This window comes from Drosophila ficusphila, unplaced genomic scaffold (genome assembly GCF_018152265.1).
Source record: "Drosophila ficusphila isolate 14025-0441.05 unplaced genomic scaffold, ASM1815226v1 contig_198, whole genome shotgun sequence".
NCBI lineage: Eukaryota > Metazoa > Arthropoda > Insecta > Diptera > Drosophilidae > Drosophila > Drosophila ficusphila.
Window position 1 is genome coordinate 12,893,740 of NW_025064092.1, and position 18,419 is coordinate 12,912,158.

The 18,419-nt window shown below is 45.7% G+C and overlaps 2 protein-coding genes across 13 annotated transcripts; both read left to right on the forward strand.

The window, feature by feature from the left end:
- The first annotated feature begins 258 nt into the window (after positions 1–258).
- On the forward strand, positions 259–12,457 carry LOC108097283. 8 transcript variants are annotated; one of them, XM_043207479.1, is made up of 5 exons: positions 583–648; positions 4,229–4,331; positions 5,377–5,825; positions 9,161–9,634; positions 9,852–12,457. In XM_043207479.1, the coding sequence occupies exons 4-5, from the start codon at positions 9,206–9,208 to the stop codon at positions 11,187–11,189; spliced, it is 1,767 nt and encodes a 588-aa protein (XP_043063414.1). In that variant the 5' UTR covers positions 583–648; positions 4,229–4,331; positions 5,377–5,825; positions 9,161–9,205; the 3' UTR covers positions 11,190–12,457. The 8 variants fall into 8 exon arrangements, with proteins under 8 accessions (XP_017054979.2, XP_017054975.1, XP_043063414.1 ...); XM_017199487.2 differs by having other exon boundaries at positions 588–648; positions 9,178–9,634; XM_017199486.2 differs by lacking the exon at positions 4,229–4,331 and having other exon boundaries at positions 540–648; positions 9,178–9,634.
- Positions 12,458–12,691: 234 nt separating this feature from the next.
- On the forward strand, positions 12,692–18,040 carry LOC108097118 (RILP-like protein homolog). 5 transcript variants are annotated; one of them, XR_001771761.2, is made up of 7 exons: positions 12,692–13,829; positions 13,909–14,399; positions 14,798–14,893; positions 14,974–15,099; positions 17,241–17,408; positions 17,480–17,645; positions 17,856–18,040. XR_001771761.2 is itself a non-coding variant. In XM_017199207.1 (6 exons), the coding sequence occupies exons 1-5, from the start codon at positions 13,215–13,217 to the stop codon at positions 17,102–17,104; spliced, it is 1,557 nt and encodes a 518-aa protein (XP_017054696.1). In that variant the 5' UTR covers positions 12,692–13,214; the 3' UTR covers positions 17,105–17,106; positions 17,241–17,351. The 5 variants fall into 5 exon arrangements, 4 of the variants coding, with proteins under 4 accessions (XP_017054696.1, XP_017054697.1, XP_017054698.1 ...); XM_017199207.1 differs by lacking the exons at positions 17,480–17,645; positions 17,856–18,040 and adding an exon at positions 16,876–17,106 and having other exon boundaries at positions 17,241–17,351; XM_017199208.1 differs by lacking the exons at positions 17,241–17,408; positions 17,480–17,645; positions 17,856–18,040 and adding an exon at positions 16,876–17,119.
- The last annotated feature ends 379 nt before the right edge of the window (positions 18,041–18,419 follow it).

The following is an 18,419-nucleotide window of genomic DNA, read 5'->3' on the forward strand; positions in this document are numbered from 1 at the left end:
AAATAATACAATTGTGTTTCCCACCCTTAGAAGCTCCGTTTTCGGCTGTTATGCATTTAATTATGGAGTTCTATTTTTAATAACGTTTATTTATTCATTTTATTTTAATATCTGGGGAAAAAACAGATTTGTCAGCTTCAACTGCAAAACAGCGGCAGAGACATTTTCTGAACTAGAACTGGAAGTGATGAGCCGATAGACATATCGATAAGCACCCGTTTAAAATACCCTTTACACTAAAACATTCATTCATTTTAAACGATCTGGTGGTGCAAATTGCGCGTTTGTGTGTCGCGTGTCGTTGTAGCCGCGCTGCCGCCAGTTGTCTTGTGTTGTTGTTTGCCGTTTCTTTTTTTTTTATTTTGCTTTCACTGCGATACGGTTCGCGGTTCGCTGAAAGCAGTTTCCTCTTTTTTTTATCCTTTTTGTTTGGTTTTGGCCGTGTCAACAGGAGGGCCGAGAAGCGGCAAAAGCGTCCTGCCACCCAAACACACACACTCAAATAGGCAGAAAGTCGAGCTCAGAGCATATGTGTGCAGAAAAAGTGCTGGATAAGCTGCAAAATATTGGAAAAAGAGAAGCGGAATTTGCTGCATTTCGGGCCAAGGAAGTGGATGCCGGAGCCGCAACTAAGAATCAGCAGAAAGCGTGAGTTTTAGTTTAATTTGCGTACAAAATCGGCAAACCGCCTGTCGAGATTCCAAATGAGGTTTCAAGCTCTGTTTGCGTGCGTGTGCGTGAGCACCACGTTTGGTGTTTGTGTGAGTGAGTGAGTGAGCATTTTTCCACCCCAGGAGCGCGCTTGAAAATCCAAGACGCGGTTTGATACCCTCCCCTGATTAAGAACGTGTTTCGCTACAAGGAGTTCGTTTTCTTGGAAGGACACAGCTGTTTGCTCCTCCTTCGTCTCTTTTGGCGTGCAATTTATGACATCAACAAACGATTCCAGCTCACACACACACATTACAGCGTAGGCAGAGCTTTGTCCTTAGACCAAAGCTCTTGCTTGAAGCTCAAAACCAAATTGTTTTTGTTTTTTTGGAGCTCCTGCTTGTTTCTCATCCTAAAATTTTCAAATTAATTGTTATTGATTTATTTACTGTCCTGTGCATATTACCCAATTAATAGAGAAAATGTAGTTACGAATACCTAGTACATGGCGATATCATCTTAATCAGAAGTTCAGAACTTGGGTGTGCAAAGAAATCTTTTTAGTACTTTTTTTCACAATACTTCTGCCATGAATATAGAGAAATTTCAATATTTTAGTGAAGACAACATTCTATTATTGGTTTTCATTTATTAAAGAATACATATGTGTGCATGTTAACATAATTTTAAACTAATACTCCTTTTTGGCTTAAAACTTTTGACTTTCTTTCAAAACTTTGCCTTTTGCCTCTGTGCCATTAGATTTCGAGTTGATCAATCGGTTCCAAAAATGTTTCCCAAAAACAATGGAAAACTAAAAACGAAAAAGCTGGCGCACGGACTAGGGAAAACTTTTATGATGCTTTCGCCTAAAAATACCTCGACCAGCAAATGCCTAATTTACCCGAGTCTGCGCCCGAAATGAGTTCTCCAAGTCCCAAGTGCGATCTCTGATCCGATGCGATTCGATCTGATTTGCGGTGATCCGAACCCAGATCGCCCAGGCACCTCTCGAAATAACTTCCCATGAAGCCATCGGTTGAAGGGGATTTCCGTGTCCGCCCGTCTTAAGCAGGTTCTTCTGCCCTACTAGTGTGTGCCCACTCCCAATATTCCTGCGCTGGCGCTGGCTTTGTTTACCGATTTCCAGCCCCATGCCGGGCACTCGAAACCTGCACTCGTCTATTTCTGATCCGTCTATATATAGAGCCCCGACTTCGGCTTACAGTTCGGCAGGGCTCGCCTGCGAAAGACAGGCGGATGGTGGTGGGGGAAGTTCAATTACCTTTAAATGGATTACACAAACAAACAGGAGAGCAGCACAGGGTGCAGCGAAGGGGACGCTGGCGGGGGGGAGGGGCGGAAGCCTATATTAAACACAGACACGCACTCACACTGCAGAACTAGATAAAGCAACACAAACAGAGACACAAAGCAGAGCACAGCGATCGGGCCTCTGATCCCGATCCCGATTCCGACCCATCCCCCATTCCCCTATCCCCCTCCCCCTCCCCCTCCCCTTTTCACCGGCCCCTGAGCCCCGTCATTCCGTTAACTTGGGCCGAGAAGCGGAAAAATCAAGGAAAAACATGGCAGGAGGGAGGGGGCACTGCCGGCGATGCTGCCAAAAATAAATTTGAACTCAAATCTCAGCGGCAAACGCGAGACGAGAAAAAAACGGCTGCCAAGAAAAACCAACGCAACGAATTCGCCTCCAAAGACCGGCCCATGTTGCTCTCTTTGGGCCTCGGGTGTTATGTAGTATACTGACAACCCACCCAAAGCCAGCCCAATTCTCATCTAACACTAAGAGAAAATATGCAGACACATCTGGACTAATTATTCCGCAAGAAGAAGTTTTCACGAGTCTACTTGGCACAGTTAATCAGCCTAAAATATTTTATTAAGATCCATTTGTTAAGATCCTCTTGAAGGGCGTTCCAACAAGACATGTTAGTAATATTAGTACATTGAGCTATAAAATTTCTCCAAATATTCTGACCAAGTTCCCCAAACTATAGATTTAATCTCCCTGCCCGCAGCTATTCAAATTTGTGCCAAAATTGGGGTTTGCTTGGTGTATCTGCCAATATGTCTCTTCGCGGTTTGCGAGGCCAGCTCAAGGATGGTAAATGCATTCCTTTCGGCGGGAGAGAATCGCCCCTAGAAACCGGAGGAGCCGCAAGGGGCAAGTAACGCAACGTGGCACGGATGAGAAATCAAAGCGCTGGAAGGCGGGGCAAGGCATACGTGCCCGACCTCATTAGTTTCCAGTTTCCAAAAAAAAGGCACGCACACCAGTGCCAACGATTGTGATACACGGGGCGGGAAAAGCGAGAGAAAAGCCGAATCGGGAAATCGAATATGGTTTTCCATACGCTCGGACCCATCAATTTTCTTTATCGGCGAAAGAGCTTAAACAGCGGCTATTTGTAAACGCGGGCATCTGCCAGCCCGAATATCGCTCTCGTCGCCGCCCCCTTCCCTTTCGCCCACCGCTCCTGGCCATAAACCAAAGCGATCCAAACCGATCTCTCTCACTCGGGTCCCTCCGCCGCCTCCTCCTCCTCCTCCTCCTTCTCCTTCGCCCCTCCCTTGGTGCGACTTTGGGGCAGCTATTTTTAAAGTCGAAAATACATTTTAGCTGCCAAGTTGCGAGATGCCAAGTACAGTTGCGTACTCGAGCGATTGGACCAGATCGGATTGGATGAGATCGGTTCAGGTCTAGTCAAAAAGCTGGCGGGAGAATCCATCTGGATCTGTCCCGGTTATAGGACAGTCGAGCTCTTTTTAGGACAATATGAATGGCTCTAAACCTTACTTCACAGACTACATTACTATATACCATTAGAGGCTAATTATTTTTCAACTTAAAAGAAGCAATTAGTATTTGTTTGCTTCCCAGGTAAATTTTCATAGAAAAATTTCGCATCATGATTTAATATTTTGCACCTATCCAATAACACATTTTTATTTATATTAAGCTCTGAACACTTCATATAATTGTTAGGGATTAGACCCTAAAAAAAAAACAAAAATCTTCACAAATCTTCATATCAGTTTTACTATAACTATTCCAAGCTAAGACAAGATACCTGCGGAAGAAATTGTAGTTTACTACCATTCATATGACTTTGACCAAGGCTCTGGATATTCTAGACTATTGCACAGATGCAGCAGAACCCTTGAGGGTATGCGAAGCCAACCGATGTTCTTTGCTTTTTCCTGCGCGTCTGCTAGTGCTGCTTTTCACTTGGCTGTGCCTGTGCGAAATGTAAAATCGTTTTCCCGAAGCTCCGCTCTCTCTTATTTCGCTCGTGGACAGACACGCAGATACAGATACTCGCAGACGGGAGAGGGACCAGAAACAGAGCAGAACTTTCGGTTGGAAAATTGCCAACCCCTCATGGCGCTTTTCGACGCGATCAGCTCGACCCCAATCGATGGCGTGGGGTGGGGAAGGGGGTGCGGGGTGGGGTTAGCGTGCACCTTCGGAGATGCGGACAACAGGCTGCGACGGCTGCTCGGACCGCTCGAGTCTCGCTATTCTGCGGCTGAATTCCGAATTCGTTTTCAGTATCCATTAGACTGCGACGGATGCTCTTTGAGTGCGGCCAAAGAACGGAGCAAAAACATCGGAACCGGAGCATTCGAGTCCCGGATCGGGACAGTTCGAAACGGTAAGCGGTTGGCAGCGGTTACCCGGTAACGGATGCGGGTGCGGGTGCGCTTTGTTTTCTCGTCCCGCGTCTGTTTCGGTTTGAAAAGTGGAGACGGGAGGGGGTGTTAGATGGTATTAGGTCTTAGGTGTTTGGGGTGCAGGGAGGTACACCAGCCGAAAAGCCAAAAGACCAGTGTAGCATTTGTTATTCATGCCAAAAGGCGAGTGGGCGGACGGAAGCAAAGAGAAGAGAATCAGATAAACAGGGCCAGCTCCGAATGCCTCTGCTTTTCTTCGATTTTCGCTGTTGTTTGTTTGCAATGGCCGAGTACAGATCTGCGTCCTCTTCATTCCTCAAATTCTTGATTCGTCATAAGTATATAGCAGCCCCAAGCTATACACGTCTATATTTATAAAGCGTATGTCTCCATCTCCGATTCACTGCCGTTGTACCAAGGCATTTAGTGCTCTTGAATATCAATATCCTTACCCATTTCACTAAACTTTTGTCAACCATTAGAACCCTTAACACAAGCTTAGGTTTATCACAGGTCCTCGTTCGGAATTGAAAACTCTGCTTAGTGGAATTTGAGTTATTTGGTCTATAAACACCGTCAGCTAAAGTTTATCAAGTCCGGTGGATCAGGTGGGTAGAGGTTGGTGGTTGACGCGCCATGTGAGTCACCCACCCGACTTCCAAGTTCTCGTGGAGCCACAAGCCCACCTTAAGGCGATAAGATAATGCCGGGTAGCCAGGTACAGCCAGATTAGATATTAGTTTCAGTGCGGTTTCAATGAGGCCTAACCAGGGGTTTTCCTCTCATTAGCCTCTTCTCAAAAGAGAGGGCGCAATAGAGCGATTCTATTTCGATTTGATCTGACCAGATAGGAGGGCCGAAAGCCAACTCAAGAAGTCTTCTTATGTTTGTGCTGTGTATTCGTGTATACTCTATGCCTGCGCTTTTCCCCCGCCGCTTTTCCCGCTCTCTCTTTCTCCGCTGATGTTTACGTTTTGGCGTGATTTCGTATTAACAAATTCACTTCTCTATGTATTTTAATTTTAGTCCAAGGTTTGAAACAACAACTGTGAGCAGTGGAAACGGAACGAACGTTCAGCTATAAACGATATCAAAACCAATAGGAAAAAACGCACACAAAGAACCGAAAACCAAAGACAAAGTCTTCGACTCTTCGGGAGAGAGCACTGAGTGGGACAGAGACGGGGCAAGAGCGAGCGGGACGAAGATAGCTGGCGGTCAGCGACGTTGGACAAGTAGTTGAAAATATTGCGCATACGCCGCGTGAAGCGAAGGCACAGAACAACAAGCCGTGCGTTCTCTTTGTAAACGCATAGATTCAGGTTCAAGAAAAGCCAGATTGGAATAAAAAAAACATAAAGCTAGGCACAGTGGAGAAAACGGAGGAAAAAAGGGACGCGGACAAGCCAAGAAGAGCCGAGGATTAGCGGCTTCAAAGGAAATCCATTTTAGATTGTAGCCGGCCATATATCCAGGTGAGTTCAGGTGTCTTCTGTTAAATCATGGTTAATCGAAAGAAGATATAGAGAAATTGTCTCTGAGATTAAACAGGTAATTGTGTGTCAATGTGTTAAGAAGTAATAGATGAATTTTTTCATTTTGCTTGCTCTTTATATTATTTAAACTTTTTAGGAATAGGAAAACTCAATTCTTTAAACTGCTGTTTTCCCGTAAGCCAACTCCAAGTTATCTTTGAAGGGGCTCAATAAACTGAACAATTTATTGGCTTATTCAATTTGGAGCTTTACGCTTCCCAGCCGCACTTAAGTGAAACAGGAATTGAAGAGGATTCGGTTGCAATCTCGAACCCGATCGTGGATCTCAGCTTGCCATCGTTTTAACCGACGTTTCAGCCGATGGGGATCAGAAATTGCACAACGCTGGCCAGCATTTTTAAGCGCTTTTGCTACGCTCACACATACACACACACACGCAGAGCTGCCAGGGAACATTACACTCATTGAATCGGTGAGCGCTGCCCGATTCCACGTTTCCGCTGCTCTGGCAGCAGCAGTAAAAATTGTCAACTCAAGCGCTGCGGTTGGCGACGCTCGGGGAAAATGCGAACCCCTCGCCCCGCTGGAAAGCACGCGCGGATTACCAAGAGGCTTCGCCGCCAGAGCCACCAGGTTATCACTAGGAAGAGCAGAAGAATAGCGCCCATTACCCCGAGCCCAGTGACTTCGATCGTAGGACGCAGGTGCGTTTGGAACCGGGGTTACTTGCGGAGAGTGGGAGGGGGGAGGGCTGTGGTATGCACTGAGTGCTGGGTTTCCAGCATTATCAGCGTACAAACAAAGCCAATTAGAACTTGAAACTCTTCCCTTCCCCTCTTCAGAGTGACAGAGGGTGAAGCTTCACTCCCACCACGATTGCCCCTTTCCACCCCCTCTCTTTCACGCTCCTATCTGGGCTCACTTTTATCAGCGGCTTATCAGTAAATAATTCCACCTGTTGCGCGGCTTGTGCGCCTGTGTGTGTGTGTGCGTGTGTGTGTATATGTAGATAACTTGAGGTGAGGTATCGCATTAAGCAACGCTTGTGCTGCCTCACAATTCTGGTCCCCAAAAAGCAAACTTTGCTTGTTTGCACTGCTCACCGCAGTACGCTGAAATGGAAGTCCCATTGCCAGCGGATTTCGTAGATAACCAAACTGAACTGAACTCAACAGAAACGAAATAAAACCAAGCGAACACACACTTGTACACATAGGGAGCGATACAGATACAGATACAAAAACAGAGACGGCAGTTTGCTTCAAATCTTATCTTAAAACTTGACTCGACAGCGTCGCAGTGACGCAGACGCTTAGCAATGCCGCTTCGATTTCTCAGACTGCGTCAGTTTATCGGGCAATCGATCAAGCGTTGAAGAGTTCGATCGTTTAGTAACCGTTATAGCACCTATTGGCGATCTTGTAAAAGATATTTAGATGTTTTTTTAAGCTTTTTCATATATGTATCTTTAATATGTCCTTCTTAGTTTAAACCCAAATCATTCTTAAATAGATGAACTTTATGAAGCTATCCTGCCTCATACTATACAGAATTGCAATTTAAGGGTTCCTGAACAGGGTTTCCGCATTTTTGAGGATACATATGTTTAATATCCTTATAACAATAGGTTTTCCTTTTTGCCTATCGATCTTTGGTAAGCGAAATTTTTCCAACTCCTTTCCCATTTATTTGGAGTTATGTGACCCATTCATTAATTAAAACCGCGTGGGCTTGCTTATTTTCTTCTTCAGCTGCCCCTCTCTTTCAGTCTCTCTTTTGCACTCACACGTCAGCTCAACCCTTACTTTGTTGCAGCTTGAACGCGGCAAAAACAACAACTTTTATTTATAAACAGCGCTCATTGTTGGGGGCCTCTCTCCGTTCCTCGCACTCGTTTTGTTCCTTGATGGACTCTCTGCTCCAAGTTTTGCGTTCTCTTGCTCAGTTACTTACATTACTGTTCTTAAGTCTCTTCTTCTTGCTGTTGCTTCGACTTCACTGGGGTTGTTGTTGTAAACTCGGTTTCAAGCTTTAATTACGCCTCACACATACACTCCGTTAAGGCTTCCATGCTTGTGTATGTGTAAACAGTTTAAGGTCGTGTGTGTGTGTACGAGGGGTTGGTGGGACTGGGAGGCATAAGGGGCAGGGAGCTCAGTTCTTCTGCTATTCCTATTTTTGTTTGCCCAACGCCGACGTCGCTGCACTCCAACGGTACTTCTGAGCGTGCCCGAATTCGAATTCAAATTCATTCGAGCTTTGTGCCTCGTCGCTGGCGTTCGCGAAGTTTGTTGCTGGATTCGTATTCGTTTTCCCCACTCTCTCGTCGCTCTCTTTGGCCTGCCACCCACTTTTCTTCGCCCGCTCGCCGGCTTTGGCGCGGCCTCAAAACGTGAGTACCTCTTCTCTCTTACAGAGGTTAATGTTTGTGCTTTTTTGTGCGGGACAGTTTTACGCCAATTTCGAATTTCCAGATTAGATATCGCTTAATTCTGCACTTTGTAGCCGTCTGGTCTCCCTTTTCAGATTTTCTACCCCTTAAGAGCATTTTTACCATCGATTGAAAATCTTACAGGATCATCCTTTGACACTGTTCTATGACAATCGATTAATAGCTAAGGGCAACCCATTTTTGGGGATTTAAGAGATGCTCTGATTGCTGGTAGTTATCAACCAAACCATTTTGTAGTCAAAAGATCCAAAATAATGTGGTTTACACATTGCAAACGTTGGGTAACTACTCTACCTGCTTGTTTTTTTCAGTGCACCGAGCTCTTTTCTCCTCTCTATTCTCTGCGTCGGCAGCTTATCACTCTCCAAAACTGCGCTTGTGTATGCGTGGGTGGCAAAGAGTGGAGCAGTTGCGCTTGTTTTTGTTTTTTTATTTTATTAATTAAAGAATGGCGGTTGTAGTGGTCTAGGTGGGATCGATTGCAAGGGGGTGGGTGTGTAATCGGGAATCGTTTAGGGGTAAGAGGTCGGAGTAGCTAGACTGGCTGTGCACAGCTGGAGAAGTTCAGTTTTAAAGAACGCATTGGAGCTTACGAATCTCTGATACAATATGTACTTTTTTCATTTTTCCTTATTCTTTTGATTATGTTTGATAAAATCGAAACCCTAATTTTGATCAATTTTAGTTTTAGGAATCGAACCCACAGTAGAGACTAAACCCAATACTTTTCAAACATTATTCTAAAACAAATTAAGAATTCGACAATTAAGAGTTCGAATTCTAAATGAAACTGGCGATGGTATCAACTATGTACATGATTAAAAAATATAAAGTATATATTATGATTCAGTTGGATTTGAAGGATTCGCTTTCTTACAGCTTCACGACGTCTTGCAAACGGATAAAAATGGAGAAGACTCCCCGGTACACGCAGCGGGAGCGGAACATGGTGTTGGGCTACGCGGCGCAGTACAAGGATGTGATCGAGAACAAGCGAACGGACGCCGAGTCGAACCGCAAAAAGGACGATGTCTGGACGGAGATCGCCAAGGAGTTCAACTCGCGAGTCTACCACCAGCGCAGCGCCAAGCAGCTCCGCCAGCTGTACAAGAACATGAAGCTGCTGCTCAAGAAGGACCTCTGCGGCGAGGACAAGAGCAACCACTCGTTCATGGATCTGCTCAACACGCTCTCGCAGCAGGAGTCCGTGGGTCAGTACATCGCCGAGCAGCTCTCGCCGGAGGGCGCGGGCGGGGGAGGCGGCAAGCAGGGCGGCGCGGGAAACGGAGGCGGTCTCGGGAATGGCCACCATGCCGACGACTTTGACGACTCAAAGGTAAGCTCCAATTTTAGATTTTGCTCGCCTTTTATCACCTTTATTTATCACCTCACCTCACCGAGCTAAATTCTTAATAATTATTCGTTGTTACTCATTTGATTGATGTACTAATACATCGTAGTCCTTAAGCCCGATTTACTTAAATTTACTTGCGAGCTTTTAAGCCCCATTAAACATATATAACTTACTAAAATGATGTCTGTAATGATTTCAGTATCACTTGTTTTCCTCCCACTTGCAGATGCCCCTTTATCCCGAGGGCATGGACACGGACGTAATCCTCATCAAGTCGGAGACGATCAGCGACAACGAGCAGACGGACAACGGCATGGACTGCCTGGACGACGAGGATGACGACGACTGCCTGAGTCCCAAGGCGCCGGAGGTGTGCCTGGAGGAGGAGGACGGCCTGCTCTTTCCCACCGATCTGCGCCAGTTGCAGCAGGTGGGCTCCGGTGCCGTCGGCGGCGGCGGCGGTGGTGTCTCCTCCACCTCGCTGCCGGGCGGCAATGTGCCCAGCAACGGGATCACGGACTCCGTGCGCCGTACCGCCAGCTCGCCCGTATGCTCAACGAAGACCTCGGTGAGTTCCAGCGGCAGCTATGCATCGGCGCTCAAGCCGGACATCCCTATCGCGCCAGTGGGCCACATTCGAGTGGGCAGCTTTGCCAACATCAACAAGACGCTGCAGAACGGCGGCTCCAACGCCACGGGCCTGTCGGCCAGCAATGGCGGCGCGAATGCCAGTGGAGTGCTGCCCCTGACGGCGGAGCAAGTGCAGCAGCACACGCTCCTCAACGGCCTGGGTCTGTCCGCCGTCAATCCGCCGCACTCCCTGCAGGCGGCCATCAATGCCGCCTACATGACAGCACCCACTTCCTCGGTGGCCGCCAGCAGTCGCCGCACCCCGCCCACTTTGCAACTGCCACGGCTCCAGCGCGGGAACAATAGCAACAACAATGGCAGCGGCAACAACAGCGCTGGCAACACCAACAACTCCTCGCTGGCCGGCAATGGAGTGCAGCTCCTGCTCAATGGCAACCACCACGGACAGCAGTCGCACCACCCGCTGTCGCGGGACAAGACGGGCGGTGTGGCCATCGGGGCGGCGGGCAGCTTCAACGGCTACAACGGACTGGCAGTGGCAGTTCCGTGCGGCACTTTAAACAGCAGCCGAAGTGCAACCGGAACCGGAAGCGGCGGCAGCAGCGCGAACAGCAGCGGCGTGGGCCTGGGCGTGGGCGTAGCCGCCAACAGTGCGACGAGCGGCAGTCCAAGCTGTGGATCGAAGAGCCAGCACCACGAGCTAATGAACTCGCTGAGAATCGAGGAGAGTCGGCGCAAGATCGACCTGATCAATGCCCAAATCGAGTACTGGCAGACGTTGACCCGCAAGCTTAACAGTCAGACGGGGCACGTTCCGAATCCCTCGTGTCCGTGCCACTTCCCGGGCGCCAACGTTCTCTCGCCCGCCACACCAGCTCCCGCTGGGCCATCATCGTCCTCGTCCGCCTCCGCCAACGTGCTGCAAACGCAGGCTAGCACCAGCTAGTCCGCAGCGAAGGGCCGGGGGGCCGGGGGCGACACCAGCGACATCATCTCCATAGTGGACATAGATGATGAGCGGTCTGAGGAGGAAGAGCAGTCGGAGGACGAGGACCACGCCATAACGGATCTGACGCTGCCCGGTGTCGAGATCGAGGACGAGGACGAGGACGTAAACGATGAAGATGACTCACAGGATGCCTTGGCCAAGGATGTGGGTGTGGTGGGCGGCCTATCGCCGCCACGTTCGTCGCCACACTCCCCGGCGCCACCAGTGAAGCGCTTTAAGCGCCAGGAAACCACCTCTGAGCTCCTGCGGCAGCTGGCCCTGCAGCAGCAGAATGAGGATCCCTAGGAGGGGTGCTAGTATTTCATCTAGTTTGCATGCCGCATGCAGCATCTTTTTTGTCCTAACCATTTTATTATACATTAACATATATTTATTTACGCCTAGTTTTGAGTGCCAAACAGAAAGATAGGAGCCTTGCCATCGAGAATGCTTGCCAAAGGACCTGCTGATAAACAGGTCACAACCACTCGCAAACCGCTATTTATTTGCTAACCTAACTTAATTTAAGTGTTCGACTATTTTCATTCTGTTTATTTACGTAATGAGCCACCTATTTTTTATTTTTTTTTGTTTTATGAATAGTATGTGTAATGTTAAGTTTAAGAGCTGTAACCAAAAAGAAGAAGAAGGAGGATATCTTGACTTTGTACATTTACCTTAAAATTAGAACTACTTAATTAGAACGGAGAATTAAGAGAACACAAAGAACGAAAACTGTACAAATGTGGTTCCTATTCTAGTCCCTAAACGAAAGAGTGAAGAAACGAGGAGGAAAGCTGAAATGTAATGCTTAGCCGTGAACTTGTGTATTATTTTTTATATCAACCCAGAGAGTTCCCTGTTTGTGACCCAAAAAAAAACCATCCAAAGAACTATAGCTAATTTGATGTACTTAAAGGATCAGCGAAACCAAAACAAAATAGTCTGTATAGATAAACGAAGATGGAGAGAGGCGGTCCAGAGATAAAGGTATGAAATTGCTAGTCGTCGTTGCATAACTTTATTTTAATGTAGCATACAAGCCGTTTAGTTATTGCTAATTGTACGTGTAAAATAAAAATAATTGCCTACCCAGTTACCACAATTTACAAGGAAACACACACCAAACCAAAAGTAAAATCTAAGAAAAAGAGCAAAAAAAAAAATTTATACAACTTTTGTAAACGAAAATTATTAATAAAACAATGAATTTACTTTGTGGCCTAGCCAAAACGTTTTTATGTGGTTTAAATGTGGCGATGAAGACAAATACTATCTGTAACCATTAAATCATGTTTAAGAATTGAGTTTTGCCTTTTGAATTTCGCGCACTTGGCGCCAATTATTTTCTCGTTACCCAGCACTGTCTCTCGCATCTTTGGTGCTGCCAGACCGTGAGAGGGACTGTTGAACATCATAAATGTATCATTTTTATACCATCAGTATCGATTTATATTATCGACAACCCTACTTCCAGATCCAGTTCCAGTTCTAGTTCAGCAAAAATTTCGCTTGCAAGGAATTTGCAAAAAGCAGCGGAATTGTTTATGTGGGGATCGGCAGCAGCGGCGTTAGCAAAAACAACAACAATATTAGCAACGTTAGTGAATGAAGTGAACGTGAACTGAAATACCGCTCTCCCACTCTCGCGCTCACCAGTTTGGGCTTGCGAGTGTGTGTGTGTGCTTGTGAGTGCGACGCCTGGAACGGCAAATTGCGAACTGCACATATTTCCCAAACCCTTGAACACCTGAAAACCTGAGACACCTGTCCACTCTGGTGGCGTTTAAGCGGTCACAGAATCCTTGAACAGCTGAAACATCTGGATAGCCAACGGGTAGGACACCCCGAAAACAGCTGCTAACTGAAGCGGGTCTTCAGTGCTATAAAGTTCTGTAAAGCGAACAAAAGCAAGTGATAAATTGCCGCAGGAACCCTCAACCTCGTCTGTCCCACGCCTCGCTGCTGCTGCTGATCACCTGGATGCCCGGCTTCCACCTCAATGAAATGGGTGAAATGGTCCTAGACGCCATTGACGACATCGGCGTAGTCGATGTCTACGATCTGGCTTCGGACATTGGCAAGGAGTATGAGCGGATCATGGATCGTTTTGGCACGGACGCCGTTAGCGGCCTGATGCCCAAGATCATCAACACTCTGGAGCTGCTGGAGGCGCTGGCCACGAAGAACGAGCGCGAGAACGCCACGATCCAGGAGCTGCGCGATAAGGTCGCCCAGCTGGAGAGTGAGAAGCTGGAGAAAGCTGAGTTCCGGCGGCGCTTTGACAAGGAGCTGGAGCTGATCGAGGAGCAATGGCGCAGCGAGACAAACGAACTGGTCGATCTCGTCAGCTCGCTGCAGGACGAGAACAAGCGCCTGGTCAAGCAGACGCAGGACCTGCAGTCCTCCTCCGCCCAGAGTTCCGGCTTGGGGGCTAGTCTCACTGAAAGCATCATCAGCATGACCAACCATGAGTTGCACGGCGCTCTTTCGGACACCCAGGTCCTGCAGCGACTCAAGGAGCAGATATACAAGCAGCGGGACGAGCTGAAGCACCGCGAGCGGGAGCTGCAGGACAAGTACAGTGAGCTCGAACACGTATGTTGGCAAGCTTGCACCTTTTCCTCACAATACACTGATTATTCCTTATTACATATGCTCTGCATTTCGTCCCCAGCTCAACATTCAGGCGGAGCGGCTTAAGGCTTCCGAACGGGACACACGCCGCCGTCACAAGCTGATGCAGGCCCAGGTGAAGACGCTTTGCGAGGAGCGTGCTGATTTTCTGGCCCAGCTGCAAGACCAGAGCCGCGAGATCAATCAGCTGCGCAAGCGCCTGGGTCTGGCCGAAAAGGAGAACGAGGACTTGGTCGCCTCGTACGACGATGGCCAAAACGATCCCAATCGGCCGCGGTACACTACGCGTGAGCTCAAGGAGCTCATCAGTGAGCGCGATGAGCTGCTAACCACCATTGACGGGCTCAACGAGCAGCTGGCGGAGCTAAAGCCGCCCAGCAAGACAAAGGCCAAGCGGCAGCGCCACTTTTCGAGTTCTGACGACAGTGACGACGATGACGATGGTCACGTGGCGGACAACGACGATGACGATGAGGAGGAGGAGACGGCGGCGGAGGCGGGTGAACTCGACCCACCAGCAACCGGAGAGACGTAAGTGGATCAGATTAAATTTAAAGTGCGCTGGCTTTTCACTAGGTGCTTAATTACATATTTAGTCCTGATGTAAGCAGAATGCGCTAATGCATTACCACGATTAATAGACGACCGCTCAGAGCAAACATGATAAATTATAAAGCATTTATAACCTGAGTCATCTTACCTTTAGTTGTGTTTAATGCTAGTCATATTCAAATTTACCTTATGATTCATCAGTTTTTTGTTTACCTACTTTGTGCAAGGTCAATCGTTATTCAAATATCATTGAAATAATTGAAGCCAAACAAAGGCTTGCTACAACAACACTAATCTTTGTCTGCCTGAGTAACTTTTTTATTTTAATTATGTAGTTAATTTACACTTAACAAAAATTATGTATGTACCATTTTAAGGCCGCCTGGTCACGATGCGCCAGTCCAGGGACCGCTGCCCTACGAGCCGGACGATGCACCTTGGAAAAAGAGCTCCGAGTCGGGAATTCGCAAGTTGTAAGGATGAAACCTTCTCCTAAATATACTCTAGTTAAAAATGAATTAATTATTATTATTAATTAAATTCTGTCTTGCAGCTTCCGGAAATTGTTCTCGGACCAGTCGGACGGCAACAACACATTCCCGAAACGTTCCTTGGCCACGCTCTCCAAGATGGCGCTATCTGCCACGCCTGGTTCCGTTTCCGCCTCCGCAGCGGCGAAGTAAGCGCCCCTTAAGCATCCAAGTTGGCGTGCATTTCACATTTTGTTTGTTTTCTGTTTTCTGTTTTTCCGTTCCGTTCCGTTTGCACCACCCCGCACCCCTGCATCTTGCATCTTTATTTGTTTATTGATTTATTTATTATTTATTACTTATAATGTTTAGTTTGGGCAAATGCCTTTGTCTGACACTGTCCCTCGCCCTTCACCTGCTCCGCTTGAGCTGTACATACATAGTTTACACACTCGATTGCTGTGCTCTCGTAATTCTAAGTTGTTATGCTATTTTTTTTACGTAATACGCGTTTTTTTCGTAACCCGTAACTAAACTGGATATATTTTATACGAATCGACTTTTTTACTCTCGATTTATTCTAACTTAATTAACGACTACCATGTAAGACTCCAAAAAAAAACAAACTACAGCCCATACATATGCAAGTGTTCCAAAGAACAAGAATTGTGCAAAGATTGCCGAGTGAGTTTTTAATGAATTTAGACAAACGACAAGGAAAAGAAAAAAGACAAATCCTACCCCTATGTGTAGAAACAATTGGACCCTGGTCAAGAGGACTTCTGGGCCCTCAGATTTTAGAGAGTGCAAGAAGAATGAGATGATTTTGCTTCAATTATCCGTAGCCTAACTATCTCCCGATCCCAATTCTAACTCTTTTGAATCCCCAGCTAGCGCTGTCCCCTATGAGTATACACATCTGTTGGAAGGTATTTTAGCATTCTCATAGCAGTTGCCCCAAGCGGCCTTATATATATATTACAAATTTATCAAAGTACGCAGACTTTAGAATGCGAGAAACCTTAAAAGAAAGATATATAATTGATATATAATTAGCAAACGTTACAACCTTAGCGCATTGTTTGTTGAATTGAATTAAACTAACTAAACGAAACCAAAACTAATCATATTAGATTCCATTGATCGCATAGAGTGCACAAAGATGCCAAAAATGAAAATAAAAATCTCCAAGTAATCCGATTGTCGGTCAGTCTGAACAGGTGTGTGTTTTAGAAAAGAGTTTTACCTTTGACTTAGCCAACAACGAGCAGCTCTCTCGAAATGTTGTTACCAAAATATTGTGAAAATGAACAGCACGCCATTTTACTTACTTTACTAAAAGCAGCTTGAAATATAGACAAAGGCCCTTCCGAAAAGCGATTACTTACTTATTATCCCCATTGTTCTTAGGAGATCTCAGTCGAATAGAGCTTTTGACCCCAGATAACAAGGTATAAAACTAATGATTCCATACTGGTAGTACTAATATTATGTTTGAGGGTCAATCTCCGTCCCGATTTGGTTAACACACTCTGTTCCCGTTTCCACTCACGAAGCACAAAGCGAGGAAACTCCAGTTACATATCAGCTTTGTCGATAGCATCGACTTTTATGTGCCAAAGACTAATTGTCAGACCCCTTTTCCCGACCTCAACCGCCACGCCTCCGCAGGCCTTACCCCTCCACATCATTTTCAAAATATCTGTATCGTTTAACTTACAACAATTTGTGGCAACTGATCTTAAATTTCAATATGAGCGCAACTGTATCGATATAATGATGGACTAACAAAAGAGTATTAAGATCGTTTGAATGAGATAAAAGTGGAGAGACATTGAGTAATTGGTGAATTAATGTTAACTAAATTTGTATACACATATACACATGCATTATACATAATATACTTTACTATATACTATGTAATACCGTATTATATGGAACTATGACTAACCGAAAAGATGGCAACAATTATACAAAATTAAAAGCGTACCAGGGTGCCACTTGGGCCACGGGAGCAAATGGACCGAATCGGAGGACCGGAATGAGGTGGATCACAGAAAGCGACATCCGGGTATCCCTCGACCCCTATACGATACGTACACACAATTTATGAGTGGCTCCACGAGGGCAACCATCAGAAATAAAACTTATGAAACTTTGACAACGATTTCGATTAACCGGATTGGGTTGATATTGAATGGACCGAGGATTTAAAGGTGCATATAACTGATTAAAAATATAGTAGCTTGGTTGTTGTTTATATTGATGACTACATGGGTATATAAGCTTTCCTTTTTCTACTTATTTTTATTTAACATTATGTATATGTTTTCTTTTAATTTATTGGAAGTCAAGAAAAGCAAGAAAATCAAGAAAAGAAAATTCAAGATAAGAGGAGTGGGATATCATACTGGATTAAGAGGAAGCGATCTCAAAAGACCTGTTAACTATAGAAATTCACTGCCGATGAAGTGTAGCTTATTTTTGTACGAGTTATTGTTATTTTCAATCCGAAACCGTAAGTAGGCCAATAATTGTCTTACTAGAACGGAGGAGGGATATCAAATGTCACCCAATGCCTTTTTACAGCATTATTGAAATCTGGGTGATGGTGCTAAAGGAGGTACAGGTGCACCAATTTTAATAACGATGTGGTAGATGACTCATCTAATCAATAATGTCAATTTACTGTCGCTGGGGAAGAGCCAAAGTCCTATTGCACAACAACCTTAATGTATGTTGTGTTTTTTGAAAGGTAAGTAGACACTCTTATTTTTCATTGGTTGATAAAATCGCAACTTTACAAAAGAAGACGGGTTTCCGTAGAAAGTTAGGTTTTCCCAAGATCTTTACTTATATAAAATGAAAAAAAAAAAAAAACATTCTGAAACATCAGAAGTTTTAAAAAAAAATGTTTCTGACTAATCAAACTTTACTGAGTTTGTTTCTTTTTATACCCTTGCAGACGGTATTATATTATGTGAAGGAAAAACTTGATACCCCATAAAGTATATACATATATTCTTGATCACCATTTGTATTGATCATGAAAATCGGATGGTCATATCATATAGCTGCCATGAGGTTATGAGGTTTTGGATATAGAGTTTTCTAACAACTCAAGAATTTCGAATTAAATTTCATGAAAATCGAATGACTATGGCATTTAACTGTAATAAGACAATCGGCTTAAATAAAAAAAAAAATGGTTATAGCTCGAATGTACTAGGACTATTGCGTAATCTCAGGCAGCTCCTTCTGGGTGATTCTCCTATGACTCTGACCCATCTAATTGGTTGAAGCTTTCTGCCAAGAAGCTTTTGGGCTGAGCTTTGTCCCGGGGCTCTGGGTAACCCAAGCTTATTGCACTGTCATCATCTTGCGCATCCGCATCTTGCATCTCGTGTCCTGCGCCAGCAGCGTCTCGTTCCTCCTCCCCACCTCAAACTCCGTGTCCTAGCTCAATGTCCTGCCGCTTACTGAGCGCCTGTTCTCCACGCCGGGTTTGAGGCGTATCTAGGGCGTGGTG

Coding starts and splice junctions, on each gene's coding strand:
- LOC108097283 (XM_017199484.2), top strand. CDS start 6,411: ATGCGAACCCCTCGCCCCGCTGGAAAGCACGCGCGGATTACCAAGAGG. Junction 6,551..9,177: donor ACTTCGATCGTAGGACGCAG/GTGCGTTTGGAA, acceptor GCTTTCTTACAG/CTTCACGACGTCTTGCAAAC. Junction 9,635..9,851: donor ACGACTTTGACGACTCAAAG/GTAAGCTCCAAT, acceptor TAATGATTTCAG/TATCACTTGTTTTCCTCCCA.
- LOC108097118 (XM_017199207.1), top strand. CDS start 13,215: ATGCCCGGCTTCCACCTCAATGAAATGGGTGAAATGGTCCTAGACGCC. Junction 14,400..14,797: donor CCACCAGCAACCGGAGAGAC/GTAAGTGGATCA, acceptor TACCATTTTAAG/GCCGCCTGGTCACGATGCGC. Junction 14,894..14,973: donor GAGTCGGGAATTCGCAAGTT/GTAAGGATGAAA, acceptor TCTGTCTTGCAG/CTTCCGGAAATTGTTCTCGG.